This window comes from Motacilla alba, chromosome Z (genome assembly GCF_015832195.1).
Source record: "Motacilla alba alba isolate MOTALB_02 chromosome Z, Motacilla_alba_V1.0_pri, whole genome shotgun sequence".
Lineage (NCBI taxonomy): Eukaryota > Metazoa > Chordata > Aves > Passeriformes > Motacillidae > Motacilla > Motacilla alba.
Window position 1 is genome coordinate 30,268,054 of NC_052046.1, and position 20,326 is coordinate 30,288,379.

The 20,326-nt window shown below is 38.4% G+C and overlaps 1 protein-coding gene across 2 annotated transcripts in view; it reads left to right on the forward strand.

Annotated features, from left to right (window-relative positions):
* The window catches only part of PTAR1 (protein prenyltransferase alpha subunit repeat containing 1), a 35,614-nt gene extending 26,435 nt beyond the window's left edge, over nucleotides 1-9,179 (forward strand). The window contains exon 7 of one of the 2 annotated variants that reach the window (XM_038124151.1): nucleotides 111-9,179. In XM_038124151.1, coding sequence (XP_037980079.1) covers nucleotides 111-459 — 349 coding nt within the window. In that variant the 3' untranslated portion in view covers nucleotides 460-9,179. The remainder of the gene's footprint in view (nucleotides 1-110) is intronic. The other variant, XM_038124152.1, reaches the window with a different exon arrangement.
* Nucleotides 9,180-20,326: the final 11,147 nt, after the last annotated feature.

Genomic DNA, 20,326 nt, shown 5'->3' on the forward strand with positions numbered 1-20,326 from the left:
GTGAGGGAAATCTGGTGGGATGGTAAATGAATTGAAACAGTTCAGCAGCAACAGCAGGTTATTTTCAGTGCATGACTTTCTTTTTTTTTTTTTTTTCTTTTCCTTTGAAGAAGGTGTGTATTCTACCTTCAGCAGAATTTAAGCAACAAACTTCCTCTCGTGAGTACAGCAGTATCATCTGTGGACAGCAGTGATGAAAGCCTGAATAATTCCCACCACAGTCCTGCAACAAGTCACATGGCACAAGCTATGGATGTTGATGGTTTGAATGAATCCAGCAGCAAACAAGGTTATACCCAAGAAACAAAACGCCTGAAGCGTGCTCCTGTGCAGGACTCTCTTGGTCCAGAAATGGAATACCGGTTTGTTGATAAAGTATTATCAACTTGTAGGGATGTGGACCAAGCCAGGTTTGCTACTGCTTATAGAAAATGGTTAGTTACTTTTTTAGGTCAGTGAAGGAAATGTTACAAGCTTTCAGGGTTCTTCTCTTAGTGCAATATTCTCTTCTCAGACACAAATGCATGTCTTGGTTGCAAGTGTTAGCTAACTCTGTGTTTCTCTCTCTTTTGATGGTCAATCTTAAAGCTAAATTGCAGAGTAAACTTCTGTCACTTTATTAAAGAACTGGCATACGTTTTTGTTAAGCAAATGCAGATTGTTACTTAATCACTTAAAGCAGTCACCCTTACCAGCTTCCTACCATGACATTTTCTCTTTTTTTTAACTTCTGCAGTAAGGTGGACTCTGAATCATTTGACTTAAAAAAAAAAAAAAAAAAGAGGTAAAAGAAGAAAAGTTTGAAATGCTTGTGAAATAGTGTGTCAGAAAAAATGGGAGAATCTGTCAGTATCAAGGCTTCAGTTACAGTTTTGGAGCTGTGATGCCTTTTACTGTTTTAACTCAGTTTTTTGTTTGCTTCTTAATTGTCATGTTAGCTTAATAGAAAGGTCTGTAAGATTGAAATCTTGATAAGCAGATACAGGAAAATGTGGCAGACTGTAATTCAAGCACATGTTCACCCACAGCCAGAGCTGTATTTGGCTGTATTTGTGAATAGTTTTTTAGAAACCGACTACCTTAATTTCTACTTGATGTTTATTTATTTATTTTATCTCAACAATCCAGATTTAATCACATTTGATACACATTTCTGAATGTCTTTTTTTACACTACAGATTCTTACCCGGCCAAATCACACGCTGGTAACTTGTACTTAATCAAGACCCTACAAGTCCAATATTGGATGGAGTAGAAAGTAACTCTTCCAACTGATGATTGAGACTATGCAGTTAAAAAAAACAGTGACAGCAAGGAGGGAGCTAACCTTTCCCTTCTGTTTCTTTGAAGAGCTTCAGTCTTTGTTGTTTTGGTTTTGTTGGTTTGGTTTTCCATTTTTACTCTTAAAGAAGAGCTCTACTCCAGCCATACGTCTCTGTTTACATAACTGTAAATTTTAAGGGAATTTGAAATCAATTATGAATGGTGTATTTTGTCATTTCCTTAGAATTTGTCTGTAAAAGGGATTTTTTTACACTAGTAGAATTGTGCTGGTACACAGACCCAGGGAAAACATTCTACAACTGTAGAAGTCCATACAATGGCAACATTGCCTCTTTTAAAAGCAGACTATTCTCTGGGGGGGGATTAGATTTTCAAGTTAGTTTCCTTGCCATAATTGCTTAATTTATCTTCTGCTCCATATGCCTCTTGACCATTAATTTCCAGATGCTTTTTCTGTTGGGCAGAGAGAGAAACAATGAGGGAGTAAAAAACACAGGTAGCCTGCTCAAAAGATGTCACTTTGAATCAAAAAAACACTCAAAATGCGAAGTTCCTGCACTTCTAAGTAGTTTGATGAATGAAATTTACTCTTGCATTTCAAAAGAAAACAGACCACCTCCAGTCTTTGAGAGTATGTTCATGATTCATTTCAGGCACAAAGTAGCTAAAATGACATTTCTAAATGTACACTGTTCTGTTTACAGTACATAAATAAGACTGATCTAGGCTTGACCATCTCCATGTCAAAGCTTTGTTTCAGAGGGCATCCACACCTGCCTCTCCGTAGGTATGCATGTGTTACATGCATATGTTAGCTCTGAGGTGCTATGGGATGCTGTGGTGGTTTGGTTGATGGTTTTAGTTGTAGAAAACATTGTATTGTCTGAAGGAGGTGTGGGATTGGCTTGAGAGCACAGTTTTGTCATAAGATGTTGCCTCAATGATCACTGACAAATGGGTAGGTTCAAGTAGAAACAGGAGTCTGAACTTAAGAACTTAACTTGAGCAAGAACTTTTACACATCCCAGGAGACCTGATGTTTAGTCAAGGTGGATGATACATTAAAGGATGTGTAGTAGTCTGGGTCAGCTTGATTAACAGTATCCCATTAATGACTTGTATGAACCTGAAAAGTGTGAAGTCAAGGGGGCAGTGTATTAAAGATCAGGTTCTTGGTCTTAGATTACTTAGTAATGTATTTGTGTGTTCTGTTTACCTTGGCAAAATTTTCCTGTTTATGAGAAAAATATTAGTGATAGGAGCAATCTCAGAAGTGGGAGCATGATAAGAAACATTTCTTGAGCTGTGGAAGGGAAGAGATTCTCTCTTCTTGCACTGGAAAGACTGACGCTTTCAGAAGAAAATACTAATATAGAATCTGACTTGAAACTCATCATATAGTTCATTCAGAACTATAATCTGGAGTTTTAGTTAGCATTCTCAGAGCTGTACTGTGGAAGTTCTGTGCTTTTGAACTTGACATCATAAACATTTAAGCAGGTGCCCTCATATAGATGTGTAGTTCCTATTCATGTCAGCACAAATGATGCATTCTTGTAGGATGACAAGATTTGGTCCTGTGTAACTGAATAGAGTTACATTGAATTTTAGTGCTTGGAAAATGTTCTGAGAACTCTGATTAGAGATGGTGCTGGTAATCTTACTGCTTTTGTAAAACACTGATGGCTGTAGTATAACTCATAAGTGTGGGTTTTTGAAGTCTGCACCTCATGGAAATATTCCCCTGCCCTCTATTTTTAAATCCAGTTAGAATAGTTACATTTAGAAATGCTTGCAGACCTGAAAACTAAATAGTGAAATTGAAACAAGTCATATCTTTCTGTTTGAAGGAAATGCAAACAGTTAGTTGTTAAATTTGAGCTTTAATTTTTTTTAACAGTAACAATATAAATTGTATTAAGGAAAATAATATCTAAATTGCTTTGAACTGTCAATGTCCTGAAGCCTCATGCATGAAATTATCGAAGAGGTACTTCTAATATACTGCATTAATCTCAAAACTGATGTGAAGCTGTGGAACTATGATCTTTGCAGCATACCTGTCTAACCACTTGGTGTTACTGCAGAGTCTCCCTTGGGCGCTGCTTGAAAAATAGGAAGTGGCTTTAGGCCATTGGTAGTTAATGTAATAAGCACGGCTACTTTACATAAGGCATTTCAGCTGTTTTGTGTTTCAGAGATCAGAGACTAATAATTTAGTCAGTGAACATTCCTGCAGAGAAAATATCCAGCAGAAGCTGAAGAATTCAAGGCTCTCACTCCCTGAAGTTTCTTCAAATATAAAATCAAACTTTGTACCTCTTTAAACATCTTAATGTAAAGTTCAGCATCTTTCCTAATTTTGTCCCTTTTGCTGTAGTATGTGTCATTTGAATTGATTCTTTTTGTTCACTGGATTAGTCTTTGTAGAAATTTGTTTGTACTAGAAACAAAGGGTTTCGAGGAACAAATGTAATTTGAAACTACAGAATTTGGAATAGAAGGAACCACATTTTAAGGTGGTAAATTCTCAGCTGCTAAATACAGTAACTGTTATTTCACTGGCATTTTGTTTGTCTTGTGTGTTACAGTCACTGGAGAAACATGCAGCATTAAAGACAGCTACAATAACAAACTTGTATGAAGTCATTGGAACGTATTGTTATAGCTGCTCTGATTAATATTATTAATGTAGTCATGTCTGCATATTTGTGTTTTATTGACTGCTTACATATTCTTTATATAACAAAATCCATGTGTTAATTAAATAGGGGATAAATTAACTGTCAGTTTATATTATTTGATTTATTACGTTGTATGCAATGTGCTTTAAGACAAATAAGCAAAGTGATAATATAGTGAGAAAGCTTAGATTTTTGTCTTATAATGAAAATTTCTGGCATTTCCAGTTTTATTCTAGTGCTGCTTAATTAGAATGTGTAGCTAGACTGTATGGATGGGAGTGATTTGTTTTTCCTAAGTAGATGGTTAATGAATTTTTGAAACAGTACTGTATAATATTGATGAACAGAAAGAAGGGGTTTTGGAAAGGTTTGTCTGCATAACCAGACTCAAAAAGCATACTTTTTTCAAGAACATACAATACACTGAGCAAAATGTGAGTACCAGAGAATAATTTAGGTTGTGAGTCTTTTGAGATTTGATGATTAAATTTTTGGACAAGTTGTTGTTTGCTTAGTTTTGTTTTGCCTTCTGTAAGGGAAGAGTGCTTTTTGGTTTTTTTTTTTAAATCTAGTAGGAGGTAAACATTGCACTTACAATATGGGGAGAAAAACCTACAACTGCTGAATTGTATCTCATAGAGCAATTTTGAAAAAAGCAATGAACTGACACTAAAACGTATAGGTCATTTCAAAATGCATCTTTGCACTCATTGAGTGATGAGAGATATGTGTAATTAGATCTTACTATTTTATCAGTGTCAGATACAAAGAATAGGATGTAACTCACCAATTCCCAAATGCACTTAACATTCAAGTTAGTTTTGAAGGAAGTTCAGTGTCCCTGTCTATGATAATTTTCCTTGTGTACTCAGAGGTATGTTTCTTTTCAGCCTCTTCTCTGTTCTTCCAACCAGCAAAGAAGAATGTAGCAAAGCATTGGTGAGGTGGCCTAATTTCGTGTTTGAGTAACTCTGACTACCTCCCAAAAAATACTTTGACTGATGTCTAGAAGTGGAGTTCATCAGGCTCAGTTATTTCAGAACCTCAGTCTAGGCCTATATCCTCTTTCAGATGTGAAAAGCAAGAGCTTTATCAATTAATCTATCAAGTTTTCCAGGGACAGTTTGAAGGAGAACTGAAAAAAATACTTCCGTTAAAACTAGAATTAGCATAAATTTTCTTTTGTCTTTTCTTCTGAAGAAACAACTCTGTTGCTGAAAAATGGAGGAAATATGCTTCCAGGGAATTCCATATATTATGCTTTTGCACTGCAGACCTTACACTTCCCAGTGGCTTTTGCTTAGTGTGTTATGTTACTTCTCAGGGCATAGTCTATTATAGTGAATTAGGGTGCATTTTTACAGTTGATAATTATTGATTAAAAACTAAAAAAAAAAAAGCTAAACAGGTAACTGGCTTTTAATTACTTTTTTTTTTTGGTCTAGCATAGTATTTTATAATCTGCCCACATGCCAACACTGTACCCAGTAATGTACAGCAGACCTCACCATCTCATCTGCTTCATACTGTTATTCTGTTGAATTGCTGTTGCAGTCTTGCAGGAAGCTCCTGATAGTTGTTGGATTTATTCTCTGAGTTTCCTAGTAGTTTTCAGTTAAGTAGTTAGTATCTCAAAGTATGTTGTAATGGTGGGGAAGCTTTTTACAGCATCTGTGTTGATGCACCATAGGTCTTAGATTCAATATTTAAAGGCTCTTGTTAGGATTCTGAATGCTAAATCTTTTTCAATAGCTGTCAAACTCTTACATGCAACAGAGTTATTCTGGAAAACAGAACTCTTAACTGAAGTCTCATTTGTTAAATATCTTTATCTGCACCATCTGGAACCTGCTGTACATCCTACTGTAAAGACAGAGGTGGGGCGACCCCACAGTGAGGTGCATATTATCTTCACGAGAAATTTTCTGAATGGAATATAATTATGGTTAAACAAAGAGCTTTTCCTGGATAAGGTACACCTGTCTGTTCATTGTGAATAAAGTTATGAAATTGGTACATCATTCGCATGGTAAGATTTGCTGAATGACTGCATATAATGAGTAGATAAAAGGAAGGTGGTTTTTTTAATCTGCTGTTAAAAGAAAATCACATAAATGATACGAGGTACCAGAATTTGTTTTTAGGAAGAAAAATGTACCTACTGTGTTCATTCCCTTTTGTATCAGTTTTTCTTTTTTGAAGTAGCTACATTTGAAACTGAAAGGTATACTTGGGAACACACTTAACTTCATATAATATCATTACTTTCATATAATCAAAATAATAGATGTCTTAAATGTTTTGAAGTAGCATTAAGATCCAAAGTAGTGACAGCACTACAGTGTTCAAGTGAGCCAATAAACTAATTTTGTAACATCATTGTGTTCATCAAAGTACTATTCTATGTAGGGAAATGTTTATTTTATCAAGATTTGTGCAAAAATATTTAATTCTCATAGCTTTCTTATTAGGGGGATATACAAGTAGTTTTGAACATAATATTTTGCAATATTTTTTCTATGAAAATTTCTCAGATGCACAGTTGTGACCACTTGTAAATTTTATGTAGATTTTCAAGATTAATTAGATAAATCATAAATTTTGTAACAGAAAGACTGAAATTATGACAGGACAGTAAGACACTGAAAAGTAATCTGCTAAATGACCAGTGTTCTACAGGCTAGTGAATGTAAAGCTTAAAGTTTGTTTTTCACTGGTCTTACTTTGTCATAGGATGAATTCCTGTCAGATGGGGATTATTGTCTTTTTCTCTTTTTTTTTTTTTTTGGTCATCAGTAGAGAATTTATCTGTGAATAAATTATCTATATTTATTTTCCCACAATAAGTGTGCATGTGTGTGAATGGATGGATGGTGGAACTGTATTTATGTCCTGTGAACACTGCAAAAATCATCTACATTTGGCTATCTGCTGCCATACTCCTCCATGGATGACCTGTCCTGAGTCTTGAGTCTGGCAGGGTCAGTGCCAGGTTGTCTGCTGAAAGCACTGAGATCTATTGCTTCCCCTCTCTGTCTTAATCTGCCTGATTATCATTATACTTGGGCAAATGCCTGTACACACCAACTAAATCATTAGTGGTGGTGTTTATTCCAAGTCCTTGTTGAGAGTATTTGAGACTGTGAAAGAGTTTGTAAGGTCGTGCAAGTTGGGAAAGTTTGGGGGTGCTCAGTCAATACCCAGGGGATATTTTTCACGATTCCTCCAGAATGGAAATGGACAGGCATGTTTTACTTGAGTGCTTTAGCATCACAGGAGACTTGAGAAAAGTATAACTAGTGACTTAAATTGGTATTTAAAAACAAACAACAAGTAGTCTTTTTTGGTACTTTGTTTTCAGTATTTTTTCTCATGTTCTTTTTGTAAAAATAAATCACATAAAATATTCTCAGAATTACTCTTAATTTTGAATGTCTTCTGATTTTGAATTATTGGATTTGAGAGCTTTCCTTAAAGGAAGCTGTTTTACTGGAAAATGCTAGCACTTTTCCTGTTTCCTCTTAGACAGTGTGATTCATTCCAAGTGTCCTAAAATGAGCACCTGAAATCACAAGGTGTTACTGAAAGTGTTGTTTATCATCCTAAATGTAAAGCTTAAAAAAGCTTCTCTCATATACTTAGTTTTCTTTTTTTTTTTCCTTTCATTTTCTCTTACTAGCTGCTAGGTAGAAAGAATATGTAAGGAAGCCCATACTCGATATGGGCAATCTTGGCTTACTTAATTTGGGTGTTCATTAGTTCAGAAGCAAGTACTGAACCCACCAGGGTTCTTGTAAAGAAGTAATTTGCAGGTTCTGGTTATTTGTTTGTGATCTGAATGCTTTCTTTTTACATCTATTGAAATGAGTTTTAAAATTCCCACCAACTTAATTTACTTCAGATCAGGCCATGCTGTGGAGAGAGTATCAGCCTCTACCTATTACAATACCTGACATGTTTAGTGTGATGAATTGTAAGGGATTAGTTTGTCTTTCACAAGACATACGTGGTTGTATTTATGGCTTCATTTAGAAAACAGTTTCTGTAGTGTATAGTCATTAGCACTGTGGGAAAGGAGCCATTAAGGTTATGGAATGTTAGAGCTTTAAAAGGGCAGCTAGAGAAGAGCTAGGGGTAGTACAGGGTATCAGTAGCTAAGGAAGCTTCCTTTTTCCCTCTGCTTTTTTTCCCTTTCTATTCTTTCCTCTCTTTCTCTGTCCCTCTTTCCTCCACCTCCTGCCCCAGCTCAAAACTCCCCATTCTCTCCCCTGCCTCCATGATTTGTCATCTTTTCTAGTGGCAGAAAGTTTCATACAATATGCCTGTGTGCAAACCAGGATAACATTTCAGTTTTGGAAGTATTGCATATCAATAGCAAATAGATACCAGTGCTTGAGGTTTGTGCAAGATATTTAGGGATGACTGGAGAGGTTTTAAGTACTGTGTGATGACTGATGCAATATTGAACAGGAATGTCTTAATAAACAGTGAAATGGCCTGAGTGTTACTGTTCTCCAGGCATGCTGTCTGCATTTATGGTCAACAATAAACTGCACATTTGTCACCCTTCCATCTCCACAAATGCTTATCACTAGCTAACAGCTAATCTGCTTTGTAAAATGCCTCTACATAATGTTGATTTGAGATGTTCTACAATTGTTTGTTGTTATCTAGTACTAGATAACTTCCTCCATGCCTTTAGTCCTTCTTCAGTGGAGCCTGGCCAAGTATAGATTTTCATGGTTATAAATCTGGTTTTGCTGTGAAGGGTATTTGAAATTCCACCATATAAAATGTGCATTTTCCTGATGTCTAGTTAGAAACATAGAAGGGCATCTTAGCACTGTTTTCCAATTGTGACACTGAGTTTTACCTTGTTTATCTCAAATATTTTGTATTGCATGTGAATTAAATTTTTGCGTATCCTAGTAGTACAAAATTACTTACAAAATAAAAAAGAACACCCTTACAGTTCTAACTATTCTATGCAGATGTCTTCCAAAATTTACAGGTACAATTTTAGTGGTGGTGGTTGGTAAACAGATTATTTTCACTTATTTATCAGCAGACTTGGTTTTATATGTATTAGTGACAAAATGGACTAAGCACCGCTGTAAGTTATTGTATTTCTGTAGAAAATGGGAAATAGTGTAATATTGTTTTTGTTAAACATTGGCAGTTTATAAATAAACTTTTCATCTCCTAAAAACCCTTTGTTTTGTGACAACATTGGACACCATTTTCTTTCATTGTGCAACAGACACCCCTTGTAATTACTGCTAATCTCTTCGGTGATACACTTCCTTTGAAGGAGCTTCTGAATTAAGTGATGATAGCACACTTATATTTGGTTCTTTTAAACACTGACATTTAGGCCTTTTTCAGAAGCTTTCCTGCGTCTTCGTTCAATAAAAGGAGAGAGATGAACAGGAGTTAGTTCTTTATAAGATACTTCTTTCTGGCAATAGACAGCTGGCTGTACTGTTTAGAGTTGCAGAACTTGGAAAGCTGATTGCTGCTTATGTTTTTCTAACTTATTAAAATTTCAGTGTGATGTTCTGTGATGTGCTTGCCTTTTTTTAAAATCTGGAAACAATCAGAAGAGCTTGTGCCAGTCTTTCCAGGTTTCATACAATTTCTATGTTGTTACAATTAAAGGAAAAGTACTTCACAGATACTAAAAGCAGGTACTTGACCTCTTGTGTTAAGAAAATATAACTTTTTGATTCATATTAAAGGTAGATGTAATATAGAAGTACTACTATACATGGTACTTTGATTCCAGCTGACTGCCTTTAGAAAATAAATTCTGCTTTATAAATTTTATAAGACTACCTGAAGAGCAACTGTCTCTGATCTGACTCCTGATCTGAACTGGATGAGAAGGTATTTGAGGTATGCTTATTATTTTTGTAAACTTTCTAATTATGCGCATACAAATACGTTAATAGCTGGATCTATAGTGTTGATCTGCAGTTAAGCTCTTCAAATTGTATTTCACTTCATGAATAGTTCTGTGATTTCACTTATGAAAAGTTGGTAATTTTTTGGCAAAATGGACTTAGATGTTTAGATCTCTTTCATAGACTTGCTGTAGTAAATTTGCTTCTAGTCCTTATATTTTAGGGCAATCAGTAGCTCTATAAAGAGCTTTCATTCCAGCTGTAATCCAAATAATTCCAAGGTTCATTTAAATATTGTATTTAATGACTACATATTAATATAAAAGAATGTTGAACTATCAGAATGTATGGTTTTGATTGGGTTATTATTTCATTAAGCAGTAACACTGGGATATTTCAATATAATTGCCTATGAAAAAACTCTTTAAAGTTAAAAAAACTTGTATTTCATGTATATTTTAAAGTGTGACTGGAACCATAGGTCCAATATTTCTCAAATTTGCTTAAAGGTTTCTAGGATTGACTTGTCATCTTGGTATCTTGTTCAGATATACAGGGAGAGAAGCTAACATGTCAGCATAGTCATTCTCTTCTGCTTGCATTTTGTAATAATTTGTTCTCTGACACAGGGCTTCAAGTCTTCTACTGTTTTCTAGTTCCAATAAGTCTAAATCTTCCAGAGCTACTAATACCCCTTTAGAACTAGCCCTTTAGAACCTTGCTGGATACCAGAAGGTGGTGTCTTTTCCAGAAGTGTGGAGTATCGGGCTATTAACTCTAGTCTGTTTGGGCTTCTACACCTCTGAAGTCAAACCATGGATTCACCACTTCCTTTGTAACCAAACATTTGAAGCACTTAGAGAACTACTTTTTTGCAGTGTCTGGTAAAGAGGTAAAAAAATAAAAGAAGAGGAAACTTTATGTCAAGAAGTATCAGTAGAGAGTAGGTAAGTTTTAGGGCACAAAGTGGAAAAAAGCACAACAGAAGCAGGGGGTTTTTTTGTTTTGTCTGTCTTGCTATTACCTGCATGAGTTATGTCTGGCATGCTAGGAAAGCAGTTCCTGGGGGAAGATGACAGCCTTTGGAGGGTGTCATGATTTGACACTGGCTCAACACCAGGAACTCATGAGAGTTGGTTGCTCACCCTCTCCTGCTACAGCTGGGCAGCAGAGAGGCTATGGTCATGGATCCCCATGGGCTGTGGGTGGATCTCTGCATCCCCTGTGGATCCCCATGGGCTGCAGGGGCACAGCTGCTTCACCATGGTCTCACCACGGCCTGCAGAGGAATCTCCGCTCTGGCTCCTGGAACACCTCCTGCCCCTCCTTCTCCACTGACCTTGGTGTCTCCATGTTGTTTCCCTCACATGTTCTCACCTCCTTCTCTTCTATGACTAGAAGTAAAACTTCTAGTGCACTTCTTCACTTCTAGAACTCCTGTGTGCACTGTGTTTTGATTTTCTTCTTAAATATGTCATCACAGAGGTGTTACCAACGTCTCTCATTGGCCCAGCCTTGGCCAGCAGCATGTCCATCGTCAGAGCCATCTGGGACTGGCACTGCTGGACATGGTGTCAGCTTCCAGTAGCTTTTCATGGGAGCCATCTTTGTCCCTTCCCCCCCCCCCCCCCCACCAAAAAGCAGGCCATGCACAACCAATAAAAAGGACAAGTGTTTTTCAGATTATGAAGTGGAGTGTTCATAAGGAAAGTGGGAATATTCTATTTAATATGAGACACCTTTGCTTTTTTTCCTTTTTTTTTTTTTTTAATCTTGACTATACTCTCAATTTTGGCAAACCCTCTAGTATGAATTTTTTATGCTGAGGTACCCTTTGCTGTTGTCTTAGAGCTCAAAAGATGAGGATAACAAGAGATTTTTAGCTGTGAAACCTATTACATTTTAAAGGTCTTGCTTGCTTTCACCATATAAAGTTGCTTGTTTAAACAGAGGTATTAATCTGCCAGACACCTCTGTCTGATTGGGAAAAGTGATGTAATGGAAGTTGCACTTAGTGGTTTCCATGGCAGTTAGTGATTACCAAGTGGAGTCAGAAGATATGAAGAGAAAGATCAGTCTGGGCATTACCATTATCCACTCTAAAACTAAAAGCTTGCATCTTTTAACACATACAGACATGAAGCAAAGAAAAACTAAAAGGTATCTGAGTTCTGTAGTATCATGCCAGGTTAGCATGTGTGGATATGCATCTTTAGCTGTATGGGACTTGACTGCTTTAAGCCAGTGAAATTTCTCATCACTTCAGACAAGTTGGTGAAGCTATGAAATTTTAGTAGCCACTGATAATCTGTTGATCTTCATTTCTTTCCTCATTGAGGTGTCTTTACTACTGAAGAATAATATGGCTTTTTCTTAGGAAAAGGGGAAGAAGAATCTCTCTGCGCCTAACTACTGTCTTTACAAGGTGCTGTCTGGCTGTGTTTTATGAGTAACTGGTCCCTTTTGTACCCCTTGCTGTCTACCACTGTCCACTACCTCCCCATACCCACTCCTGCTAATCCTTCACATGTCTGCACAGGTACATCAACTGCCTTGGACACCCCGGACCCTCAGGCTTGCATCCTCATCAGTTGCAACTTTTCCAGTTTGCCTTTGGTTTTTAAATAACCCATCATTTAGGTTTGTTTCTTGTCTTTGCCTCTGTTAGTTCATCTGTTGGGTTTGTGTCTCTCTGTGCTGTGTTTGTGGCTCCCCCTTTACTTGGTATGCCCTTTGGTATTGGAAAGGTCCTTGATCAGATACCTGTAAGGAGCAGAGACTCTCTCCCTTTATATAACCTTGCACAAACATTTTTGCCTGTTTCTTGCTTCAGTGTAGTTTTTTTAATCCCATGACAGCTTTATTCTTTACTTTCTGAAGCCTTTTCACTTTGACTGGAAAAGTAAGAGGTTTCAAAAACTCGAATAGCTTTATTGGTTCCTACAGTCCCATGAAACACATGCTATTCAATTGGGTAGTGCTTGAATTGAATTAATACGGACATTAAAATTTGCTTTCCATCTGCTCATGAGTTTCAAGCAGTAGTTGCAGTTTTCCCTGTAAGATACTGCAACAAAAAAAAAAAAACAAAGGGAAAACTGCTGATACTGCTTGAACTGAGTAATTGGAGGAGAGGGTGGCAGAGCTGAGAATAGTTTCTAAGTTACCATAATGAGGTGTTTCAACATGAAATATAAAAGGATAAATCCCCTTCTGTCTAGAAGGACTTTGTGCTCTCTTGGTCAGCAGTTGGTCTTCAACTGATGAAGAAAACATACTTGCATTAATTAAGTGGGTCCACTGGATTAAAAATAGGGATGCAGACTTAAATGCTTATTGATGCACAGCTGGTCAAAGATGGCTGCACTTAGTCATAATTAGGAACATGAAAATTAACTGGGAAAATGTCAATTCTTTGCTATCCCTGCTAGCAGAACTAACCACCGCAAACTTATTTAACTTATGGGTTAAACTGTCAGATCGCACTGGAACAGCAAGTAGCACTGGAACAACCTGTTGATGAGTCTGGACATTGAGGGGAGAGAAAGGAAGATGCCTATATCCATTCCTCTCTGATTAGGGGTTTCCGTAAGAGAAGCAGAAATATAAAATATATCTTTCTTTAAACTTGGAGGGCAAAGGAGGGGATGAGAAACTACTGAATGTACACAGAAAGTAATAGGGGCTCACCACCCCAAAAGAGAGTAACCACAGAGCATGAGACCTGCTTTACCACTGCACAGAATGCGCAGATGGACCTGCTTGTCTGGAAACCTCAAGGCTGATATCCTTTGTGAAGGATAGAAGTTACTTTATGGCTTTTGTGAGTCTAGCTATGCCAGTGAAGTTGAGCCTTCCTACATCTGGTAGGTCCATATGGTAACTAGTTTGAAAGATATTATCATACTTCTTTTTATCCCCATTATTTATTTTCTGAGTCAGTGAATATATCTTGTAGTGCTAAAGGTTTGATAGGAAGAATAAGGAGTTTGTCCCCACTCAGGCCAGGAGGACAACTGTGTTTGAATATGATACATTAATTAACATTAACATACTGTTAAATATGCTAAGCAGCATGGTGTGGCACAAAACAGGAGTGATTTGTTTTGTTTTGATGAATCTGTAGGAGCAGGACAGGATTTAGCTGTGCTCTTGTGTTTAGCACCTGACTGTTGTGACTGTTGTTCTGGAGGGGTTTAAGTCATGTCATGTGTTGTGAAAGGGCTCGTTAATTCTACTAAAGCAGATGATTTCCCTTTCTGCACTGCTCAGTGCACCACGGGTCCTACTAGGCATCCAAAAAAACAAGGAACAGTTGGTGTACATGTATTTAGCAACATGCAAATTTGTTAATGCATTGTCATATATGAATCCTGCTGAGAAGGGCCAGGGACGTGGCTCTCTGTTCTGGCTCTTGGCCTCCATAGGATATTGGTCATGCACTGGAGGGAGAGAAGTTCAGTCTGCGTGGGAATTTTTTATTGCACTTTGAGTGATCTTTGTACTCATATGTTTTTCAACAATGCAAATATATTTATGCATGTATATATGTGTATTTTGTGATTGCAGTTTCTAAACTCCACAAAACCAGTATCTGGAAAGTATTTGCTTAATGCATAGCAAACCTAATATTTACTAATACTGCAATGTTGTGACTGCAGCAAAGAATCCGTGGCATTTTTGTGATATACCATGTATGAACCACAGTATTTGGTCTTACTGTTGATAACTTTGGTGTGAACATATTTCATACGAAAAAAAATTTCACAGGTTGTTTATACCCCTGCCTCCTAGAATTCATTTTAAAAGCTGCTACTGAAACTAATTTCTGCACATATGTTTTCACTACAGCCACTGTTCAGGAAGGTCTATAACATTACAGTTTCTGGCCATTTCCCTTTTCATGCCATTAGTAACAATTACAATGCAAATGCTTTCCAATTAGTGGTGTATTTAGGTGCATTAAGTATCTATGAAGCATGATATTCAGTACAGATAAATATAAAGAAATAAAACTATAAATAAATCCAGGCTACATTTTAATAAAAGTTAATACAAAAAAAGCACACTTCCTTCACTCTGTTAATATACTCTAATTTATTCTAGTGGTGATATGTAGTAAAACCATGGCAACAAATATATCTCAAGAGATAAATCATAAAATATCAGACTACCTTCATCTAAAATTAGGCTGAAGAAAAATTAAGGGATTGCATGTAATCCTAGGAGTTTGCTACATCTTTACAGCACAACTAGCAGACTTTTTTAAAGGAACTGTGCTGTCAACAATTTAAATTTGCCTGTACTCGCACAACTCTCCTAAGACTGACAAATATGTAGACCTAGGATTTTCTCTTTCTTCTATTTTCCTTCTTTGAAGACAACATAGTTGTATGTGAACACAGCTGTACATGTACTTCGAGCAAGGCGGAAATTTTCTCAGCAAGATAATCAAAGATCACATTTCTCTGGCAAAAGCTGCCTTTCGCCTTAACTTGGTTCATATGCTAATGCTGAACCTAACCATCCACTGACGCCTTTCAATCATGTGCTCTGCCCACTCTTTTCACATCTCCAAATGACAGTCATTCTTCAACCTGACCCAGCAATCTTACTTAGCAAGAGTAAAAGATGTTAGTGCATGAAATACATCTTCCTTCAAATTCACTTTGCACCTCATTTGTTGCTGCCTTCTATCATGTAATACTAATGTTAGTTCCCCACTGAGTAAAGCTTTTCGAAATGGAGGTGTAAAAGGGTCTTTCTGTAGTGAACCTAACAGATATATCTGAGCTTGGTCTAAACAGGCCAGCCTCCTGGGTTAATTAGACAAGGAGGAGGGTCCATTTTCAGCCTTCAATCACACTTAACATAGAGAAGCAAATTTATTACTATTCTTCATCATCACCTTAAAAACCAGACTTCAGATATATTAATAACTCTTATTTTTTGAATGAACGTAAATACAAGTGTATACACAAGACTAGACAGACCATTGTTTTAATTTAGTCTGTTCCTCTTGTTTTTTCAGAGAACATGAAGGTTATTTCAATTTTCCACAAGGCTTTATTATCCAATTTTACTCATCATTCAAACCACCCAAATACCCCTGGCTGCTATGACAGCATCTCTTGTGTTGGGTCTGCTACATCTTGTTTATTTCACTTGCTTTGTATTTGAGTAGAAATGCTTGGCATTTTTTATTCTAATGTTTGCTCCCTTGGTCTGAATACAGGCTGCTAGCTGAATGATTTTCTCATTAATTTGCAGTAAATTAAGCTGGATTGGGCTTTTTGTTCTGCTTTTTGCATTCACTGAGCTTTACCGAGTACCTCAGACTTGTATTGCATTCCTACAGCATTCTAATCAGCAAGGTATCACAGTATTGTGAGACTGACACATGAAAAAGGATCACGTACAATTACTGTACAATTGCAAATATTTTTTTTTTTAATTGCTTTCACTGGTGCTCTTTCAAATGGTTTTGAAAGGAGCACTTCCATATTGCCAGGCAGTGTGGTGAGGCTTAAGGTGCAAAGTGTTCAAACTGCAGGTCTGACATAATGGATATATTTTTTGCATAGTACAGTTGTGACATTTAGGTGCTTATAAGAGCAAATGGTACAAGATTGCACCTGGTATCTGTCACAAACATCACCTTGAAATAACAAGACTTGCAGCACTTTCTGAAAGTCCCCATATGCAAGTGATGCTGGATTCTCTTTGTTAGCAGAAGGGAGTTTACGCTTCTGAGGATCCTTGGCTGGGTGTATCTCACTTTGCTCTCTCTTGGACCTCTTGGGGTTAATAGTAGAAGTGCCTCAGCTGAGGCTGAAAACTTGCTGAAATCCAAAATCAGAATGACAGCAGTGCCAAATCATTGCCTTAAAATGTGAAATTACAGGCAGAAGGCCCTGTGTCCTGGACACAGCCAGTTCCAGCCAGGACAGGGTAAATTTATGCAGTAGCCAGGAGGGGCATGGACCAGGACCTTCACGTTATTCTATACTACCTGATGCCGTGCACAGGGGCAGGAGGAAGTAGTGTCTTTCAATCAGGTAGTGGGAAGCAAGCGGTAAAGGGTAACATGTCGGCGTGGGGAGCACATGTGAATTCTTCACCTCTCTTGTACACTCTGTTATTAATATTGTTGCTGTTACTGTTCATTTATTATCTCATTGCTGCTTCCAGTAAATTGTTCCCGTCTCAGCCCGTGATCCTAGCCTTTTGTACCTCCAGTTCTCCTCTCTAGCCTTCTGCAGAGATGAGGTGAAGAGAGCGGGCATGGGAGTGAAAGGGTGGTGCATGGATTATAATGTTTCAGAGCCAACACTAAATTGGGGAATATCATTCCTAAACCCATAAACACTATGAGTTAAAAAATTGGACCTGAGCCTACCTGTTTGATTTCTTCTAATACTGCCTTAAAGACTACACCTATCTACACCTGATAAAGAAGAGCATCCTCCTTGTGCACGAGGAGATTGCAGGAGTGCTTGGAGGTTATGTTAAGGTATCATTCCCTGACATGAAAAATCACTGCCTGTGGAACCTAAGTGTTTCTGATGCTGTTAAGGACTTACAGACAGATTGGATGAAGGCACAGTGAAACTTTATATGGGAAGTCAGAATAGTTGACAAAATTGGATTTTTATGCTTGAAAACCATAGATCTGATTCCATGCTATTGACTTAGTTATTTCAGACCAAGAAGCTAGTAAAGAAGAGAAGTTGATTGAGTCTGCAAGATACTATTCATAAAACTGCCTTCATTGGTCCAGTACCAGAATTTGAAAACATTTTGATTTCTGAAACCCACCTATTTCAGTACCAGCAAGCACCCCTGAAACGGCCTACTCTCTTCTAGCAACAGGTAATGCACACACCACTACAGTTAGTGATTATTGCTTTTTGAGATATGAAAGCTGTAATCCTAAGATTGCAGACAGTAGAGAGCATTAATTTCCAGCCCTTCTGGGTCTTGAGCTATCTGACCTTAAAAATGTTAAGCTTGCACTCGTCTTTTAACCTGTGAGAGCTGTTTTGCTTTTGGGCCAAGCCTGACACGTACACCCAAGATCATTGCAATGTCCAGTTCCTGAAAACACATAGAAGCTGACTAGATTAGTAGGCTAATGTAGGAAAAATGTGTCTGAACTGCTGGGGCCAAAGCTTTTATTTAGGCTAATGGGTATATAAATAGCAACACCCTCCCCTTCCTCCTCCCTCCCCTCCCCCTGACCCCCCATAGAATGAAAAAATTGGTTCAGTGTAACTAGCGCTTTTTACCTAGAAAGAATGTCTGAATATGCCAGAAGCTGGCTGATACGTATTTGTCAGTGATTACCACAGCTACTTACAAAACTGTCACCCTCAGATGGTTATAATTTAATATCCAGCAGACAGTATTGATCAATCTGCAGCGCTACTCGATTTTATAAATGTTACAGATTAGTCTTGGTGCTTTTCCTACTGGTTTTTCAGTTGGTTTTAATTTTCTAGATTGAAATTTCACTAAATAATGATGATAACGAAAATGAGAGCCTGAAGGTCAATGCTAATGCAGCATTAGCAATACTAATACTGTTGTGTTCTAGCAGTGTCCGTCTCTTCAGGTTCACAGACAGCTTATGTGCTAGAAGACCTGTCATCATGGGCTGTGAAACACATGTAGTAATTGGAGCTCTGTGAGAAAAATGCGTTTAGGACATGAAACTTCTCTAGGATATAATTTAGCAGTTATTGAGGCTGCTATTGTTAATCTTTTTAACGATAGAAATATAACAGAAAAACGCAGGTCGGGAGGGACCCCTAGAGGTCACCTGGGCAAACGTCTCTCTAAGGACAAAGATCACATTCGGGACCAACTGCTCCATTATTTTGAGAGGAAGAGCAGGGGGAAAGAGCTTGACTGCAAGTGAAGTGTTTTATCTAACGAAACTATCCAAGAATTGATAGTTTTGGAAATCTGTAATGCATATTCTATACACCTTAAGTCATAGTAACCCGGGGCTGTTCCAGGGCCACATATACAGGACATAGCAAAGAGGAAGGGAACAGACATAGCCTCCCGGCTTATTTATTTTTGCTACAAATGTTAGGTTCCTCCAGAACAGGATAGATAAACAGTGAAACTATTTGGCATAGGAGGGAAAGAAATGAAGTGTTACAATATATTAAAAACAAAGGAAGGGACTTTGGTAGCAGTTGTCTGAAGAATAAATGTGTTTCCATCACTTCTTCATTCTTTTCAACATATTTCTTCATACTCTTATATTTTTGAAGTCTTAATTTGCAGAATACTGCCAATGGCATTGGTCATTTAAAAATGCAGCTGTGCAATAGAGGGTGACTGAACTATATCATAACAGGGGAATAGGTGGTGTTACCAAGAACCAAAAAGTCTCTATCCACCAGAAGGGGGAAAACAGAATTTAAATCCAAACTAACACCAAGTTATCATTTAGTTAGAAGCCTTTATCTGCAGATTACTTTTGATAGTTTGCAGTGGCGTTTGCCTAAACACTTCACAAATGTTTAACACAATATGTTCCCTGAAGAGATAAATTAACAATACTGTTAAAATGTACCAATTTAGGTTGCCAATACTACAACTTTTCATCAGTTGTTAGGTTTTTTAAAGTGCTCTGGCCTTTTTTAAAATGAAAAACTGGTTAGGTGTCAATCTGGCTATGAAAAAGTAACGGTGTATTTCTCCTGGTAGTTTATTTTGTTTAAATACCGACGCTATCTTGAGGACTTTAGGATTTTGCTTGCATGTGTGGAATCACTGAGGCAGGTAAGTACAGGGAGCAGGAACTTGGAGAAGATACGAGATAGTTTTCAGCCGGGGTATAGATGCAAGCTTAGGTGCAACGCTGTATTTGGGTACATGAACACGGCCGTAGGTATTCTGGGAAAGAGGCACTGCCAAGCCCTTTCTAGCATAGCAGTAAGCCTCCCTGCAGGCTGCGTGCACAATTGGGTTAGCTGTGCTGCACCTCGGTCTTTGCAGTTTCTCCCCAGGTGAGGAGGATGACCAGGGCCCGCTCGCAACTGCGATGCGGATGCGGCGCCTTGGCATACCCACCCTCTCACCTCCTTCTCGGCGGTGGGACCCTCCTCCCTGCTGGGCCGCCGAGGCTGCGGGGCCCGTGCCCAGGGAAGGTGAGACAGGTCGGTGCCCTGCAGGGCCTCCCTCGCTGCGAGCTGCCCAGGCGCTGGCAGCCGGCCCGGAGAGCGCCGGGACTGCGACCGGCAAGGGGCCGGGGCAGGAGCCGCGCTGAGAGAAGCCCAGCCGAGCCGAGCCGAGCCGCGCCGACCCCGACGCCGCCGGCCCAGCGGGGCGGCACCGCCCACGCCCGTCGGGCCCCGCTCCCGCCGGGAGGCAGCGGGAGGGAGGGAGCGAGCGGGCGCACTGACGCGTGAGGGCGGTGCGGCGGGAGGGGCCGGCCCG